The sequence below is a fragment of the Mesoplodon mirus genome, assembly GCF_964341445.2.
Source record: "Mesoplodon mirus genome assembly, chromosome: 1".
Taxonomy (NCBI): domain Eukaryota; kingdom Metazoa; phylum Chordata; class Mammalia; order Artiodactyla; family Ziphiidae; genus Mesoplodon; species Mesoplodon mirus.
This window is the reverse complement of record NC_138976.1, coordinates 208,893,269-208,912,816: the sequence shown is the minus strand read 5'-3', so window position 1 is coordinate 208,912,816 and position 19,548 is coordinate 208,893,269. Positions and strand designations below refer to the sequence as shown.

At 34.2% G+C, this 19,548-nt stretch overlaps 2 protein-coding genes across 3 annotated transcripts in view; one reads left to right on the top strand and one right to left on the bottom strand.

Annotated features, from left to right (window-relative positions):
* Positions 1 to 19,548, bottom strand: part of CENPP (centromere protein P) — a 232,136-nt gene that overhangs the window by 152,091 nt on the left and 60,497 nt on the right. The gene's annotated exons all lie outside the window — the stretch shown is intronic.
* OGN (osteoglycin) lies at positions 1,180 to 18,389 on the top strand. Its single transcript, XM_082636068.1, is given in 10 exon segments — positions 1,180 to 1,318; positions 1,321 to 1,373; positions 2,397 to 2,433; positions 2,436 to 2,461; positions 2,463 to 2,645; positions 4,072 to 4,168; positions 9,763 to 9,921; positions 11,957 to 12,159; positions 14,408 to 14,503; positions 15,308 to 18,389. Coding segments are annotated over 10 exon segments (1,149 nt in total). The 5' UTR covers positions 1,180 to 1,194; the 3' UTR covers positions 15,479 to 18,389.

Sequence of the window (19,548 nt, the reverse complement as noted above, 5' to 3'; positions counted from 1 at the left end):
TATTTACTGGTCATAATTTTTCAAGAAAAAAATGTTATATCCACAAAATAATTTTCATTACTACAAAGTGTCAAACTGTGTATACCATTAGTAAACTATGAATCTCTAAGATTCTCTAAATCTATTTAACATCTATCCAGTTCATTTCTCAACATCCCATTAAACCTGCCACACAACAGAAAACAAATCAATATCTGATGTTTCATTATTAGATATTTTCAAAGACTTTAAAGCCATAAAATTGACAATTTATATCAACCAAAACCAGAGAATATCACAACTAAATTTAAAATAATTCACATTCAAATAAAAACATGAGTATTCAAGTCTTAGTTTATCCAAGCTTTAATTCGAAAAACTCTAAAGCCAATTTTGAATAGAAAACAGAACAAATTAGTATTCTTTCATTTTCTACTTTTTAATAAAGTATTTATCCATATCCATATTTATTGAATTTTTAGCTTAGAGGAAAAAGAAATGTTACCTTGACTGCTAAAAGTACCAAAGAGCGATAAAATTAAAACAAATCTTTAAAGATGTTCACATAGTTATCTAAATCCCACTTCAACTTAAAAAAATCAAATTTAATATTAAAATAATTAAAGCAGCTTCCTTCATTTAGCAAACAAAAATATATTTTACTATCAAACCCCAAATTATAAATAAAATTTATTTTTAAAAAGCTAATTCTGACACTTGAGTTTTTGTTATATGTAACAAAATAAAGGGGGAGAGGGACCCCAAATGACTAAACTAAAAAATAATTTGTGCTAAAACTAATTTCTACACTGGAAACTTTTTGGCTATATACTAATTAAAGTACTAGAACAATATTTTTACTCTTCATAAAATTAAGAGCATAGATTATGCTTTAGTTTGGTGTTTTATTTCATTCAAAAAGCAGATGTTTTATCTCCTGGGAAAGCACTAAAATGAAAAGCATGATTTTTAAACTATGTCATCTTCATAAACTAATATTCACAAAAACATGAGTTAAAGCACTAAAATGAAAAGCATGATTTTTAAACTATGTCATCTTCATAAACTAATATTCACAAAAACATGAGTATTTATTACACAAGGTAAAAATAACAAAATTATGGTAATCAGTAGAAGCAATCTGAGTACAGCAGTTACAAACATTTTAAGCACAGTTCTCTAGTACAACACACTACATTTCACCCTAGAGAAAGAATGTTGGCAAAGATCTCTACCACATGGAAACTGCTTTTAAAGCTGTTGGGCCCTGAAATTCTATTCAGCAGTTTGAAATCAATCCACAGCTTTTCTCATTCACCCTCCCACTTGGGGCTAATGCAAGCCATGACCATCTACTGAGGAAAACCACAAAAAACTTCAAAACAGCTACAACGGTAGGCTCTTTTTTCACATATTATTTTAAATATCGTTTGTTAAAATGTGACATCTAACAATCTTAGTAAATGTAAAGGCCATCTTTAATTTTTTTATGTTTCAGTTACTTTGAACAATTATTTTTTAACAAGCACTTAAGTATATCATTGCATAACTTTAATGTCCATGCAGGCAAGAACAAGGTGCTGCAAAAGTCACAAAACCATGTTATTCTTAATTTTCAACCATTGATTTTTGACAAACTGGTATCGACAATGCAGCACCAGCAACTATGAGTGATTCTGTCTGAAGTTACTTATGAAAAAGTGTAAAATGTGCACCACCAGATAAAATCCAGCAGTGAGCCTAAAAGAATCTTTCCCATTTCATTCCCTCTAAATCTTTGATTAAAGTTCTATATTTTTTCTAGTCTGCAATACTATTTTTGCATTTTTCATAGTTTAAATTTTAAAAGAAATGCCATTAACTAAAAGAAATGATATCTATAAAAATTATAAAACTAAGAAAATTTAAATTATGGCTTTTCCCATGTTCTGTACCACCTAAAAAAGTGTTAATGACTACTTTTCATAATGTTAAATTTAAAATTTAAATTTTAAAACTGCTCCTGGAACTTGTTTCTGCTCATACCAATACAAATCAAGAGTTCGTATAAAGGAGCAAAGTTGAAATATGATATTTTTTAACTCACATGAGACAGGATCATGGGACTTCATTTTAACTGTTTATATTACAGGTATCCTAAGAAGACTTCAATTACAAACAAGTACCTTTGTTCAAGGCACCTAATTATTAAAAAACTGAAATTATCAACATTGCTTGGATTTTTGATAGAAAAGGAACTAAAACTATTTTCTGAAACTATTTTTCAGAATGTGGCTGATACATAAAAACTTTTAGCATCTAATTAAAGATCACTAAGGGTTAAATACTTGTTCTCTGGTCCCTAACTGCGTATAACCTGCCAAAAAGTCCTCTAAGCTTTTAAATATTGCTTCAATGGTCTGCGTTTTTATTTCCAGGGAAAAAGAGAGTATTGTCCCACAGTCAGCAGGCCACTAGCTTATTAACTTCCAGTCACTTTCATTTTTGCCAAAATGAAGACTCTGCAATCTACACTTCTCCTGTTCCTGTTTGTGCCTCTGATAAAGCCAGCACCACCATCTCAGCAGGATTCACGCATTACCTATGATTATGGAACAGATAATTTTGAAGAAAGCTTATTTAGCCGAGATTATGAGGATAAATCCCTGGATGGAAAAAGTATTAAGGTATTTTATTTCTACTCTAAATTTAATTTCTAAAATAGTCGCCCATTTAAATGTATGTTTTTGTTTTTTCTGAATGTGACTGATAAGGTAAGAGGAAAGGAAAAGCACATTAAATGCTTCAAAATAATTCAAAATAACTGTCCTAAGATGATATTTTTAAAGTATGCATGCTTCCCAAATTAATACATAGAATCCATGATAACCAAACAGTATCTATAGCAACCAAAACATAAGATTTAAGGAAAACTAAAATTTAAAACATAAAATTTAAGGAAAATTAAAATTTAAGATGATCTCTGACCAGTTGAGATTTATATGTTAAGTAATATTGCATAATGTCCTATATATGCATATTAAAATAAAATAGGAGAAATGTGTATTAGGAGAAATAAAAGTGAATCACCAGCTTAAGGTTTATTGTTTTAGGAAGTGGTTCAAGGAAATAAAGAGTACTGCTTATTTTGTATCTACAGCATTTCACAATAATTCACATATGTCAACTACACAGTATCAAAAAATGAAAACTACTTAATATTGCTTAATTTTTAATCGGTTTTAACAATTCAGACTCCATCACTTTACCAAGTAACGGTAACTGTCATTGTCTACAGGGATGACTTTCACACCACATCTTCATATTCGACTTGTATGGGGGCTAAGTAATTACTTGTGGTTTTACTGGCACACAGAAATGAACACTGGGAAAGGAAAAAGTTAATACAGCACATAAGTATCTGTTGCCTGCCTACCGTGTGTCTGTCTGTCTGTCTGTCTGTCTCTCTCTCTCTCTCTCTCTCTCTCCCTCTCTCTCTCTCTCTCACACACACACACACACAAATGGAAAATGAGCAATGCAGCCAAATATATAACAATGTTGATTGCTTCAAAAGTTCTCCACTGTAAATAAGATGACAAAGATTTTAAGAGTGAACAGTTATAACTGCTTCTTTCTTTTTTTTTAGTACAGATGAGCAAATGTTAACAGTACAATTTCTTTCAATGGAGTTGGTTAATATGCTAGTATTATTATTATCACATATATATAATATAGGTATATATAGTTATAGCTTAGGGGAAAAAAAGGCCCACTATAACAACAAGTTGTTGGCTCACATGGCTGATTTGAATCTATCAATCAGTTTAAAGAATACTTTCAAAAATCTCCTGATCCCTAAAAAGTAGTAAATAAAAAGTTCTCTGTTTCTTCTCTTTACATTGCTTTAGGAGTCTCTCTATCTTAATATAAATGCAGGGACCAAGATATTGTGAAGTGGAGTAGAATTCAACGACATTTAATAGACAAATGGAAAGGGGAGAGGCTGTTCAACCAGAACACTTACGGGAGAATGTTGTCTGTAATCCCTCAGTTTTACAGTCCAAATTGGTCTTTGTCACACCTGATAATAAATGATTATTTTTTCAATAGGAAAAAGAAACTATGATAATAATACCCGATGAGAAAGGTTTTCAATTACAAAAAGATGAGAGTATAAAACCATTACCCCCCAAGAAAGAAAATGATGGTAAGTATGAATACTCTATCATCAAATTTTTTTAAAGGAGCTTTAAAAAATAGCTTATAATGGAACTTTATTCCTTATAGTAATCAAATATTGCATCAGGATATAGTAGATCCAAACAGTGGAATTTTATCTCTAATGATAAAGTCAAACAGGTATACTGTGAGTTTTCATCATTTGCCATCCCACATTATGAGTGAGAAATGTGGAATAGGAACATTCAAGAACAAAGTTTAGTCTAAGTTTAGCCTCTACAAAGTGTGTGCTTCTGTCTATATAAAATCAGTTCAAGAAATACTTGTTAAACACCAATTATTTTCAAATATTATGTAGCCTGAGGATAAAGTAAATAAAATATAATTCTTGCCTTTAAGAAACTCAAGGAAGAGAGACATAGTTATATACATAAATAATTATAGTGTACATTTCAATTAAAACAATAGAAAACTTATAAAATAACAAATTACAAAGTCCTACTTATTAGTTTCTATTTGGTTTATCCTTGCTCTATCACAGAACATTACTTCACATGACAATATGAAAAAAAAATCACACACTAATCTCTATATTACTACAAAAAAATTAAAATGGGTAAAACCAGAAAATATATCTTAAGAAATCTGAGAAGTATCATAGTGAAAGTAGACTTGAAGAAATGGAAAGACATTCTTTGCTCTTGAATAGGATGATTTAATATCACAAAGATGTCAGTTCTCCCTAAATTTACAACAATGAACTTCTTTAAAGAGCTGGTAAGGCTGATCCTCAAGTTCAGAAGGAAAATCAAACCTGCATGAGATCACCTATCAGAACATGCTTTAAAGCCTGCATACTTAAAATAAGTGTAATACTGGTGCATGAATGAAAGTCCACAGACAAAAAGAAATACATGTAGAAATTTAGTAAATAATAAAGGTAACGTCTTTAATCACTGAAGCAAAGATGATATTTTAAAAAACTGGGGCTGGGACAACTAAGTAGTCAACTGACAAGGGATACAATTAGATCCCTATCTTACACAGAAAAACTCCAAATAAATTGGGGTCTAAATGCAAAAAGTGAAACCATACAAATAGTAGAAGATAACCTGGGTGTGGGGTATCTCAAAATCCAGAGACGATAATAGAAAAGATCAATAAATTTGACTCCATAAATGAAACTTGTGCATGTCAAAAACCATCATAAACGAAGCCAAAGGCAACTGAAAACTGAGAAAAATATTTGTAATATATATCACTGATAAAGAGTTAATATCTCTAATTTCTAAAGAACAAGCAAAAATCCAGGAAAAAGAAACTGATCAAAAATCCACTGGAAAAATGGACAAAAGATATGAACAGACAATTCACAAAATGATATAAAAATGGCCCTTAAAAACATAAAAGGTGTTCAATCTCACATGTAAGTTTAAATTATGCTGAGATAAATTTTTTTAACCTATCTGACAAATATATTAATATATTCCATTGGCAAAACAGTAGGGTATCAGACACTGACATACGTTGCTGGTGGTAATACAAACTGGTAGAAAGGACAGGAATTTGGTAATATCTAATGAAACCTAATACGCATTTACTCTGTGACACAGCAATTGACTTCTAGGAATTCACCCTAAAGATATACCTCCAAAAGTAAGAAAACACATATGTAAAATCTCTGAAGCATTGCTTGCATATGCAAAATACTGGAAACAATCTAGTTATCCATACATTGAAGAGTGGTTGAATAAAGTATGGTACATCCACCCAGGGGAATACTATGCAGTTGTAAAAGTGAATGAGGATGATCTCTATAACTAATATGGAGTGATTTTCAGAAGAGATTATGTGAAAAAAAAATGCAATAGAGTATCTACAGTATGCTGTCTTTCACCTAAGAATGAAGGGGGGCTTCCCTGGTGGCGCAGTGGTTAATAGTCCGCCTGCCAATGCAGGGGACACAGGTTCGTGCCCCGGTCCGGGAAGATCCCACATGCTGCAGAGCGGCTGGGCCCGTGAGCCATGGCTGCTGGGCCTGCGCGTCCGGAGCCTGTGCTCTGCAACGGGAGAGGCCACAACAGTGAGAGGCCCATGTACCGCAAAAAAAAAAAAAAAAAGAATGAAGGGGATGTAAGAGAATATACATACATCAGCCCACTTTGTGAAAAGAAATTCAAGAAGAGTAATTAAAAAACTGAGACTAGTTACCTATGGGTTACAGATGGGACTAGGGGTAGAAAGGAGGGGGAGATAGTAACTAGGGGTACTGGGGGAAGGTGCTAGAACTTCTTGGTGTATACACTTGTTGTGTAGATTTGATTTTAGAATAACGTTATATTCACATAAGCAAACAAACAAATATATTTATAAATAAAACCAACTAGGATAAGATAAAAAGAAGCCAAACTGGCAAACAAACAGAAAAATAGAAACTTAATTACATTTCAAATCAATAACATAACACACTACAAGGGGAAAAATCTAATCGAAGTAACCCTTAAACACAGTATTTTGACTGTATACTTTCAGGCTAAAGACAAAATAAAATAGGCAAATACTAAATTCTAGTGGGTAGGTTTGTCTTCCATAGTATTATAGGTTAGCAATAATGAGACTACTTAATGTGTGTTCTGGGACTGAGTAAAGTAAATGCACAGTGGATCACAAGAGCCAGGTTTCTCATTGTCAGCGAAGGGTGTTACAAATATGGTAAGGGGGAAGGCTAAAATGAACACTGTTGAGATGGAGTGGAATGAAAGATATCAGGATCAACTCCTGGTTTGTACACAGAGATACAGAAATAGATATATACATGTTTGCCTCCCTGTATGAGTGTGTATGTGAAAATATGCATATGATGTGTTTATGTTTTCATATGAGCATATGGCATGTATTATATACATGTATATATGTATGTCTGCATGTGTGTACTTGTGTATTATTATGTCCATGTCCATATACATATACTTGTGTGTATGTATGTGTATTATATATGAAGAGAGCGCCAAATAAAAAAACATATATTTCCCAGGCCTCTTTGCTGAAAAAGCCCAGAAGCAATGAGATCCCAGTAGCAATGAGCACATCCACACCCAAATGTTGGTTTCTAAATACCATTCTCCACTAAAAGGGCCAGTACTCCTTGAAATAATAGCTGATTTCAGGCCTGGGGCAAGGAAAGGGCAAGATTGGTCTGGGACATCTTAGCATGCCAGAAAACAAGTAAGTTCTCAAAGAACAGTGGGGACATTTAATTTTTAAAATTAATCAAAATATAAAAAATACATAGGTATAAATGTGTAAAAGATGTACAAGACCTGCTCATTGAAATCCAGACAATATAAAGGGATCAACTGTTATTCATTAAAATTAAAAATGTTTGCTCTTCTTTTTTTTTTTTTCTGGCCCCACCATGCGGGATGTGGAATCTTAAGTTCCCCAACCAGGGATGGAACATGCACCCCCTCCAGTGGAAGCGTGGAATCTTAACCACTGGACTTCTGGGGAAGGCCCCAAATGTTTGCTCTTCAAAAGACATTGATAAGGAAATAAAAAAACAAGCCACAGACTGGAGGAAAATATTTGCAAAACATAAATCTGACAAATGATTTATATCTACAGAATATACTTTTATAATTCAAAAATAATAATACAAAAACCTATTTAAAAAAACAGGCAAAAGATATGAATAGACACTTCACCACAAAAAAATATGTGGATGGCAAATAAGTATATAAAAAGATGCTTAGCACATTAGTCATTAGGAAAATGTAAATTAAAACACGCGATACCACAACAAACCTTACTTGAAAGGCTAAAATAAAAAAGTCCAACCATACATACCAAATGTTGACAAGAATGGGGAGCAACTGGAACTTTCACACACTGCTAATGAGAATGTAAAATGGCACAACCACTTTGGAAAACAGTTTAGGACATTCTTCAAAAGGTAAAATACATACGTATAATAAGACCCAGCCATTCTACTCTTAGGTATTTATCCAAGAAAAATGAAAGCATTAAGTCCATACATAAATGTTCATGGCAGCTTTCTTTGAAACAGCAAAGAACTGGAAACAACACAAGTGTCCATAAGAGATGACAGTATAAATTGTGTTTATTGAGACAATGGAATAAATTGGAATGAACTCAGTAAAATAAGAATGAATTACTGATACATAATTATTTTGAGAAATAATTATGCAGAGTGAAAGAAGCCAGACAAAAGAGTGTATACTGCATGATTCTTTTGATATAAAAGTTTCAAAAATGCAAACTAACATATAATGACAGAAAGGAGATTAGTGGTTGCTGGGAGGGAGAAATTACCAAAGGGCACGAGGAAACTTTGGAGTGATGGATATGTTAATTATCTTGATTGTGGTGGTGGTTTCATGGGCATATATACATGTCCAAACTTATAAATTAAATATGTGCAACTTACTGTATATCATGGAACCATAAAAAGGCTGTGGGAGGATAAACAGAGCTTAATAGTTCTCACTGACTAATCTGTGACAATGTGATTATCAAAATAAATAAGACAGTAACGTATTAACGTATTATGGGATACATTACCCATGGGATGAGGAATTCATAAGTTCATACTGACAGAAATAAACAAATAAGAAGGGAATGTTCCACCTTATATCAGAATGCCAACTAACAAATGTAGAAGAAATGATGGAATTAGCAAATAATTGGCAATTATCCTAGTGATAAATGATTCAAGTAAGAATCTTCAACAGATGATAAAACTAGAGGGTGAAAGTTTGATGACAAACCTGATGTTTAGAATCTCAAAGTACTCCTCTAGAAGGTACAAATTACAAAGTGAAAAACAGTAATTTTACAGAGTGAGAACCATGGCAGATACTAACTGAACCAAGTGACCAAAGACAGCATCATAAGGAATGAGACAGATACATAACACTAAGGATGTAACATTATTTCCATGGTATTCCTGCCAAAAAATGAGGAACCTCATATAAACCCTAATTGAAAGATATTCTGCAAAATAAATGCCCTGAAAATAAAAGTTTCAAAAAATTCAAAAAATTCCAAAACAGTAAAAGGTATGAAAAACAAAGACTAAGGAACTGTTGCAGGTTGAAGGAGATGAAAGATGCATGACAAGTAAATGCAATGAATGACGTAGGGTACAATAGGGATTCTAACAGTACCCATGATGACTCCAATTTTTAAGTTAATAGTTTGCTTATTTAACTAAGTGGTTCCTAAACTCATTAGAAATGTGTTTGCACCACTCCAAGTGATAAATCAAGCTTATATTTACCTTAAGTCCTGCTTTATGATTTTTGATACTCCAATGAAGAAATGTAAATGTCAATCAATTCAGCAATTAAATGATCACTGCTAAAACAGATAGGAGAATAAAAGAGATTGTGGATTACAGAATTTAAAATAGAATTCTGGTGAGTTATCAGATACAATATAGATTACTAGCTATCATGGCCATAATGTCTTTCCTGTTATCACACATAATTCTGTAAAGGATCTTTTCAAATTGGTAATAACATTCATGATAGCAAGGATTTTAACACTAGAGGTCAAATATTTTTAAACTACTGATTTTTATGATTTTGTTTCCCAATTTAGAAATGCCCACATGCCTGCTATGTGTTTGTTTAAGTGGCTCTGTATACTGTGAAGAAGTTGACATTGATGCTGTACCACCCTTGCCAAAGGAATCAGCCTATCTTTATGCACGATTCAACAAAATTAAAAAGTTGACTGCCAAAGATTTTGCAGACATACGTAAGTTAATTTTAAATAAGATATTAGTGTTAACTCGTGTTAGTATTTAACTCATATAAACACAAGTTTCTAGGTACCTGTGGCCTACCACATGTACCGTAGTGACTGTTGAGGTATTTTAAGTATCCACCACACTTCACAAAAATCCACTGGTTTACTGGTGAATCTCCTTTCCATTCAGATGTTCCCTGTCATCTTTCTTTACTGGTGACTTCGGAGTCCATGTTAGTGGCCCATCTAACATATGGGCAACTATATCTTCTCAACCCCAATATTTCAAGATCCATTTGCCTCAGTCAGTCAGCAATACAAATATAATCAGGATATTTCTACAATGACAATGTTTTATTTTCTACCTTCACTATAAAAACATAGAAACTGCTTTTTCTTACTTTAACTCATGGTTCTTAAATCTGGCTGCATATTAAAGTATTTTGATACCAGGTCCTAGTCCCCAGAGATTCTAATTTAGGTCTCTAAATTTAGAGGCCCAGGTGTTGTCATTACCACCAAACTCTTACCACCACAACCAAACTCTTCAGATGACTCTAATACGGAACTAATGCTGAGAGCAGTGCCATTTAACTCCTTCCCAGGTCATTAAAAATCCTGGACTTCTGGTGTCCAATCAAAGCTTACAACAGCTGCCAGGAGGGTGTTGCCATGAGCACACCAAAATCCCCTACTTCTGCAGTATGAAGTCCAAGTCTGGATCACTAATCCCTCATAAATTTTCTAGATTCCAATGCTGTCAAGGGCTTCTGAAGAAAGTCACATCAAGAAATGCACACTGGCCCTGCTACACATTTACAAGATTAGCCATAACTGAATTCATGCTGTCACCAGTAGCTCCCAACTGACTGAATATAGTTGTTCCTCTTTTGTGGATTCCATGTTTTCAAACTCGCCTACTTGATAAAATTTATTTGTAACCCAAAACATCAATACTTCTGGCACTTTCATGGTCATTCGTAGACATGTGCACAGTGGCAAAAAACATGAGCCATCCAGGATAGGCTGAATGAGATGCTTGGCCTTTTGTTTCAGCTTTTATACTGTAAACAAGTATCCTGTTTACAGTCTACTTAGTGCCACATTTTTGTGCTTTTTGCTGTTTAAAATGCTCCCTAAGTATAGTGCTAAAATGTTGTCTAGTGTTCCTAACTGCAAGAAGGCTGTGATGTGCCTTACAGAGAAAACACATGTTAGGTAATCTTTATTTAAGTGTGAGTTACAGTGCTGATTGGCTGTGAGTTCAATGTTAATGTATCAACAATATATACTAAGTAAGATGCCTTTAAAAAGAAACACGCATAAAATTTTCTACTGACTGGTTGATGAAAATGTGTGATGAGAGGCTCTAACCCTGTATATTCCCTATGAGCAATGGTTCCATATTCACTAATTCAGCTTTTACATTGACTTTATAGACATGACCACCTTGAATAGTGAGAAGGGACCCTACTTTCTAATCATCCCAGATGGACAAAAGTGATGCACACATAAATACACACACTGAATTTCTCTATCTCTCAGTATGCACCACGGTAACAAATTAGGGAGCGTTTTTGCCTTTATTGTTGTCAAGCAATAAGGCATGGAGAGATTAAGATAAGATATCCACAGTCACAATACAACAGGCTGGCAAAAAATCCAAAAATATTTACATGATTTTATTCAATCAGTAATGCTTACTTTCCATAATTTGCAACAAAGAGTTTCTTCCAAACTACTTGAGCATACTGAGAATTCAAACAAAATAGGATGGAAGGACTCTATTAACTTTAAGTTCCCTTCCAAACCTGAGATTTAGAACTTCAGTGAGAAAGACCATCAGTGTCAAGCACAGAGTAGATGCTCAGTGTTCAACAAAACTTACTGAGCTACTAATTGTAGACACTCTGCTAGGCACTAAAAATAAAAGACGTTTGAATGACCTGATAAACAAATGCTTTTCCTCAGTCCAGACAATTAAGAATTTAACTTCATACATTTTTTTAAATTTTTCTTATTTTTTGTATATTTTTCCTTCAAGCTAACTTAAGGCGACTTGATTTTACGGGAAATTTGATTGAAGATATAGAAGATGGTACTTTTTCAAAACTTTCACTGTTAGAAGAACTTACACTAGCTGAAAATCAACTACTGAAACTTCCAGTTCTCCCTCCCAAGCTTACTTTATTTAATGCAAAATACAACAAAATCAAGAGTAGAGGAATCAAAGCAAATACTTTCAAAGTAAGTATTTTATAGTATGACTGAGCACAATATAAAAATATCAGTTATACAGCCAATAATAACATGATAAAAGAAAAGGAAACTATGGTCTAGAATTTTGTTTTAAAACTATTTTAATGTAATAAATGAAGATATTATTTACATGATAAATAGTGATACTACTAGGCTTATTCAGTCTAGCTTATGCCTGTACCTCACTTACAATACCTTTATCTTGTTTCATGGGACTACCTGGTGTCACATCTTTTTCCCTTGTTCACACAGCAATATTTATTTATACAGACAAGGTTCGCACCCTCATGGCACCAACAGTCTGCAAAACCTCAAAATGGGAGTGTTCCTGTGTTTCTTTTTTCCTTACAATATTAGTAATTTACAAACACCAGAAAAAATCATGTTCTAAAGTAAACACTGAATTTTATTTTTAATACTTAAAAGTATTAGACCATAGACTTCTGTAGGTAGACATTCTTTTGAATTCCATGATGGCACCTAATACAAAATTCTGTATGTAGTAAAAATTACATATATTTCTTAATTTAGTAATTCAAGAAAATAAATGCACATGAAAAGGGCAAGGTGATTTACTCTGATTTAGACAGCCAGGTTGTCTCAAAATGCAGAGTCTACAGGGAAGTAACCTCAGCCCAGGACTTCAATAGCTCTTATGTACTCATTCCCAGTCCTGGAAGAAACCCCAGATAAAAGGATGAGACAATCACGCTACTGTTGGCAACAGAAGACCTCATTCAAAAGGAAGGTTTGTAGCTCCTTATGACAACTCCTAGCAGTTCCTCAGAAGTTAAGGGACTCTTAGGGGACTTTTAAAAACTGGACTCACTTTAAAAACAAAAAAATGCTTGTAATTTGAAGATATGCAATTTGAGCAGGTAAACCTTTGAATAACTGGCATGTTAAAGACCTACAGGAGTAGGGACTTCCCTGGTGGCGCAGTGGTTAAGAATTCATCTGCCAATGCAGGGGACACGGGTTTGAGCCCTGGTCCGGGAAGATCCCACATGCTGTGGAGCAACTAAGCCCATGAGCCACAACTACTGAGCCTGCATTCTAGAGCCAGTGAGCCACAACTGCTGAAGCCCGTACTCTAGAAGAAAAGCCACCACAATGAGAAGCCCGCGCACTGCAACGAAGAGTAGCCCCTGCTTGCTGCAACTAGAAGACCACGCGCAGCAACAAAGACCCAATGCAGCCAAAAATAAATAAATAAATAAATTTATAAAACAAAACAAAACAAACAAAAAAGACCTACAGGAGCTAATCAACATTTCACAAAAGGAATGTTTGAATATTTTGGATTTTACATGTGGATTACAGAAGGGATTCATGACAAGTTGGCATGAAAATGATAAACTCAGCTATTTTCTAGTTTTGCTTAATGCCCTAGGCTGCCAAAGCCACTGGTAAAATCAGGTTACTCTAAACCATGTTAAAGAGGCCCACTGGGGAAGACAGGAGCTTGGTGCCCATATGGTGAATTGTAGGATGCTTAAGAAAGGATTAAAATAACAGCAAATTAATTCTAAAAAAAAAAAATTACCAAATTCTGTCACAGGATGCATATCAAAGGTAAGGTAAAAGATTACTGTCAGGGGAAACTACATCCTGAAATCATATTATAAAATTATACACAATAATGGATTACTGATCATGAAGAGTAATCCAATGTAGAGTCCTTGGGGAGTAAAAAAGTCATACTTAGCTATGTATTTAATAAACTGCTTTGGGAGACATCTTACTAACAAGCATACACATCTCTTAGGAATATTCATTTTACTACAAATTGGTGGAGCTGAAATGGAAAGTTCTGAAGGTTCAAGAGAGGTTATGGCAGTACCAGGATGCAAATATAATCCTGCATAAGAATTAACCTTATTACCTGCTCCCAAGAGAAATTTAAAGGGTCCCAGAAATTGGCATGCGGGCTGAGGCTGAATATGATGGTATTCAGAAGTGAGATGAGTGGACAGAAATGTGGGGATGCATCAGGGCTCTACTGCCCTTCGTAAAGGACCAAACATACTACTTGTAAAACCAAAAACACCAAACAACAACAAAACAAACAAAGAAATTCCACCAAACCTAAAACTTCCATACCAATGATTAGTAGTATTGATGCGTCTATACTATATCTATGTATTTATACATATATGTGTGTATATAGCTTGAATCATGTGAAGAAATGCAATGAGCTCAATAACACTTAAGCAAAAGCACCTTTTCCTTACAGAAATTGAATAAGCTCTCCTTCCTCTACTTGGACCACAATGCCCTGGAATCTGTGCCTCTTAATTTACCAGAAAGTCTGCGTGTAATTCATCTTCAGGTATGATTGCTCCTTTCACATTATCTGACTTTAATTCAAATTATTATGGGTCAATCTTATGATTCATTAGGAAGCTCACTTATTTACACGTAAATTTTGCCCATCAAAAGTATTAATATTTAGCCAAATGCTCTCTCCTGCCCAGAAGCCCTGGTTCTATCCAGAGCACAACCAAAGGACCAGTAACACTAGGTTGGAGGTCTGCTTTTATAGTAGGATTTGTCTCCAGGTGTGCACTTGGCATCTCCTAGTTAATCTGACATGTGGATTTGAAGTTAGGGGACACTAAGACCTGTGGTTTATGTTTCCTTCTCCAAATAGCAGTAAACACTTGTTTTTGGAGACTTCCCAGCTGACTTTATTGTCCAACATCAACTTAGGGTAATAGAAAAGTGAAAAGGGAATAAGAATAAACTAAAAGTGGTCTTTTACCATCACAAGAATTCCCATTTTTTTTTATTTCTTTAAAGTATATTTAAGGAAACAGTACCCATTTTGAGTTGACACTCTAGAATAGGATACTTTATCCAGTTATTATAATCTTATTTATACTCAGAAATTTGTTATATGGGTTTTGCTCTTAGAAATAGCCAGTAGTCTGTTCTTCCAAAGTAATACTGTAGACTTTAAAAAGGGAGGCTCCAACTGCTCAGCAAGGGTTTTTATTACCATGAAGATATATACACAGTATGTACAATATTTTAAAAATCACTTTTTAGATAAAATATTCTGTGAGATCTCATTACACAACATACAAAAGGATGATTTCGGGTTTCTAAACAATTTTTCCCTTTTATTTTCTAGTTTAACAACATAACTTCAATTACAGATGATACCTTCTGCAAGGCTAATGACACCAGTTATATTCGGGACCGCATTGAAGAGATACGCTTGGAGGGCAATCCCATCATCCTGGGAAAACATCCCAACAGTTTCATCTGCTTAAAAAGATTGCCTGTAGGGTCATACGTTTAACCACTATCAATGCAGCACATAAGCTAAAGTACACACATACTTATAATCTGTCTCAACAATGTCTAAAGGAGCTTAAGTATTTAATATTAATTTTGTATCCCACTATGAAGGAACTTATGTTTTAAGCAAGGATGTTCAAAAAACCTTACATATAACAACGAACAAAAAGAGTGAATCTCTAAGTTCAAAACAAAGTAATGTGAAAATATTTGAACAGCATTACAAAATCCCTGCAGTTTATACTAGAGTACCATTTAAAAGGTATGTTTTTATATAAATACCCAAATTTAAGACGTATTACGAAGTGAAAGGATAAGTCCAAGAAACTTTCAACTGTTTGTCTTTCCTGGTTTCTACCGGATCCCTAAAGCAAGCATTTAAGGCATATGTTCCAAACACTTTGAAAAGCTAAATATTTCCAGGGACCTCTCACTTTTCTTTTATCATTCATACATTATTCATTATGAAGTAGGAACTCTGTTTTCTTTCTATTAAGGCAGCTATTATATTTTTACTTAGCCTCAGAAATAGGAATATAGTCTCATACCTAGGCAAAACTTTCCAAATAAAGCATAATTTTACTCTATGATAAAGAGCTAATATAGTAATGCTCAGTTATTCTGCTTTGTGATCACAATTAAAGGCTTTAGTAAAATAGTACAAAATTTTCTTTAATCTAAATATTAACATTCTAAGTCCACCATAAAACATTTTAGGAAGCCAAGCACATCAAAATCAGTATGCTTATAAGAAAAACCTGAAAGTCCATCCTGTTTCTCAGAACAGCCATAAAATTCTCCACTGTAAAGGCTTTCAATTATGATATATACTGCAAAATATTTTCTTTTTATACTACAGGAATGCTAATCTCATCAATAAATCTATCCAAATGTAAGACATGAAAACAAAGTGAATTCTGTGGTGTTACTACTACACACCACCTTCCCACCCACCCATACACATCCATGTTCTTGAGAACAGACCACACATTCACAAGAAAGCATCTCAGCCACATTTTCTAGAGACCCATGATTAACTGGTATGTTTAAAGATGAGAATTCATCTTCAATCTAATAGTGATGATAAAGTTCCTAAAATTACTTTCCTCTTACGCAAACCCCACTCAGAAGTCGTAGTTTCCACACTGCTTTGGGGTTGCATATAAAATGATCAGTGCTTTAGAAACAAGAGTCTGAACTGTGTATATAAAAATTGCCGACATTGTTTCCAACATAAATTATGCATTAGAATCAAGTTGGTCTCTGTATACTTTCCCAGAACAAACACTATTGGTGGTTTTTCATTTGCTTCTGTTTTTTCCATATGTAGAATGACCTCCTGTTTTTCAATTTTCCCATTTGTCAAGGTTGACCCCAAGATGAAATTTTTTCACTAAAACAGCTGTGATCTCTTAATGCCACAACGATTACTGCTACAACACTAACGCGTTCACTGATTTTATTGTGGAAACTGGCAACAATAACTATTATACGGCTTTCTCATTTTGTGTGCGAGCCTCATTTCTCTGTGACTGAAAGTTCACTGAGCACACTGAACACATCCAATATTCCCTTTATACATTCAAAGTGCTAGTATAATAGTGAGCACATCTAAATTGAGTATATAGTAAACAGTGCAAAATAAAATCCATTTAAACAGAAGGGCTCTGTTTTATTTGGAAAAATAGAATATTTAAACTATCACAATCTTGAATAAATCAATAGAAATAAATTATAACTTTATCTGGAAAAACAAACTTAATAAAGGATTGCTGAGTGGTGGAACCAACACTGGGGAAACGGGTCAGTAGAGACTTCCTTCCCATTTTCAGATGTCAGAATAATAATGTATTCCTATGTTCTTTATATTACTAAACTTAAAGGGGAAAAGCACCATAAAATTACTCTCAAATTTTAGAGAATTTAAAAGCCAGTGGTTTATATAAAATAGCAATTAGGAAAGAGCACTGGTTTAAAAGTCTGAATTATGGAATTATCTTAAAAAATAGTTTTGAGACTTCTAGATAAGAAGATATGAACCTAGGTACCCGACAACCTTATATACACCTTTAAGTCACAAATAAAATAATGAAGTAAAATATATGCCGATCCCCATTATCTTAAATAGATATTGCTTCATTCTTGACACTGATAATGAGATAGAGGATTAAAATTAAAAATATTCTACCCTTACAAACATTCCTGAAAGAAACTAAAGAAGATATGCATAAATGGGAAGACATCTTGTGTTCATGAATGGAAGACTGGATAGTTAATATGTCAGCACTACCCAAAACAACTTCAAAATGATAGGAACAGAGTAAAGGGACAAAGCAGGTGATTAAACAGTTAATCCCACTAGGGGATTGTAAGGAAAAGTATGGGAGACCCCTGTAAGTTAATGATCGCTCAAGAAAGCAGGTTTGCTTAACCACAAAACCAAGCATGCCTGCTTAGCAACAAAACCATGCAACAGAAACATAAGACATGCCCCCAAACAATAAACAATGGTAGCATGAGACCCACATCCTGCCCAGTGAGCTCAGTAAGTTAATGACCCCTAGGACATGCTCTCTGCACACATAAAAAACAATAATTTATGGAAAGGTGACATTTCAAGGTGAAAGACCCTCATTGTATGGAGACCTGAAATAATGTTTCCATAGTGCCATGACAGTCCTGGCTTGACCACACAGGGACAAGAAAACTCCCCTGTCCAACCTGGAGGAGGAGTTGATGGAAGCGTGACATCTACTCAAGAATGAGGAAGAAGGTGGTCTTTTCCTCCTCCCCACTTTTCCTGTGATTATAAAACTGTAGCCAACTAAGTTCTCAGGGCGCATCACCCCCTACCCCACCTGCTTTTAAGCCTCACAAGCATCCTATTCTAATAAATCACTTCTTATCTATCACTTTGTCTCTTGCTGAATTCTTTCCACGATGAGATATAAAGGACTGGAGCTCCTTGGAACCCTCCGAAACACCACCTAGTGGTTTCAAAAGCAATCCCTATCAAACTCCCAACGACATTTTTTGAAGAACTGGAAAAACCCACCAAAATTCATATGGAATCTCAAGGGACTCCAAACACCAAAAAGAAATTTGAAAGGAAGAACAAAATTGGAGGATTCACACTTCCTCATTTCAAAATGTAACTACAAAGCTACAGTAAACAAAAGTGTGATACTGGCATAAGGACAGACGTACAGACCAATGGAATAGAATAATGAATCCAGAAACAAACCTTTGCATATATAGTCAAATGATTTTTGACAAAGGTGTCAAGACCACTCAATGAGGAAAGGACAGTCTCTTCAGCAAGCAATGCTAGGAAAACTGGATATCCACATGTATAAGAATGAAGTTGGACTGCTGGCTTAAAGAATATATAAAAATTAACTCAAACTGGATTAAACACCTAAACTTAAGAGCTAAACTATAAAACTCTCAGGAAAAAATAAAGAGAAAATTCTTTATGATGTTGAATTTGGCAATGATTTCCTGGATATGACATCAAAAGCACAGGCTACAAAAGAAAAGAAAATAAACTGGACTTCATCAAAATTAAAAATTTCTATGCATCAAAGGACACTATTGAGAGAATGAAGGAATGGCAAATTAGTGTTTAATGGGACAGATTTTTACTGGTGATGGTTGCACAACAATGTGATGTTTCTTTCCATTCTAGTAACCTTGTCACCAGCAAAGGACCTGCTCAAAGAAGCACTTTATCCTCTACAGGAAAAACACACCAATTATACTTCTACACTTGCCTTAAAAGCACCTAGAGGAAAATCAGTTTGAAAATGGGACTAGTGCTCACATTTCCCACAACCCATTCTAATGTATAAGGAAATGGCCGTATTAGGTGATTCATTACCATAACTGCCAGCAGACTCCTCAATCATTATTGTACTTTACCAATTCTGAAGAAGAGCTATTTAATTTTTCTGGTGCAAGAGCACCTGCAAGTAAACAACATAATCCTGAGCACTCCTCAAGGGACCACAGTACAGGTACAGTACAGGTACTGACACGTTTCATTCTAAAGAAAATCTTATTCTTGACAGA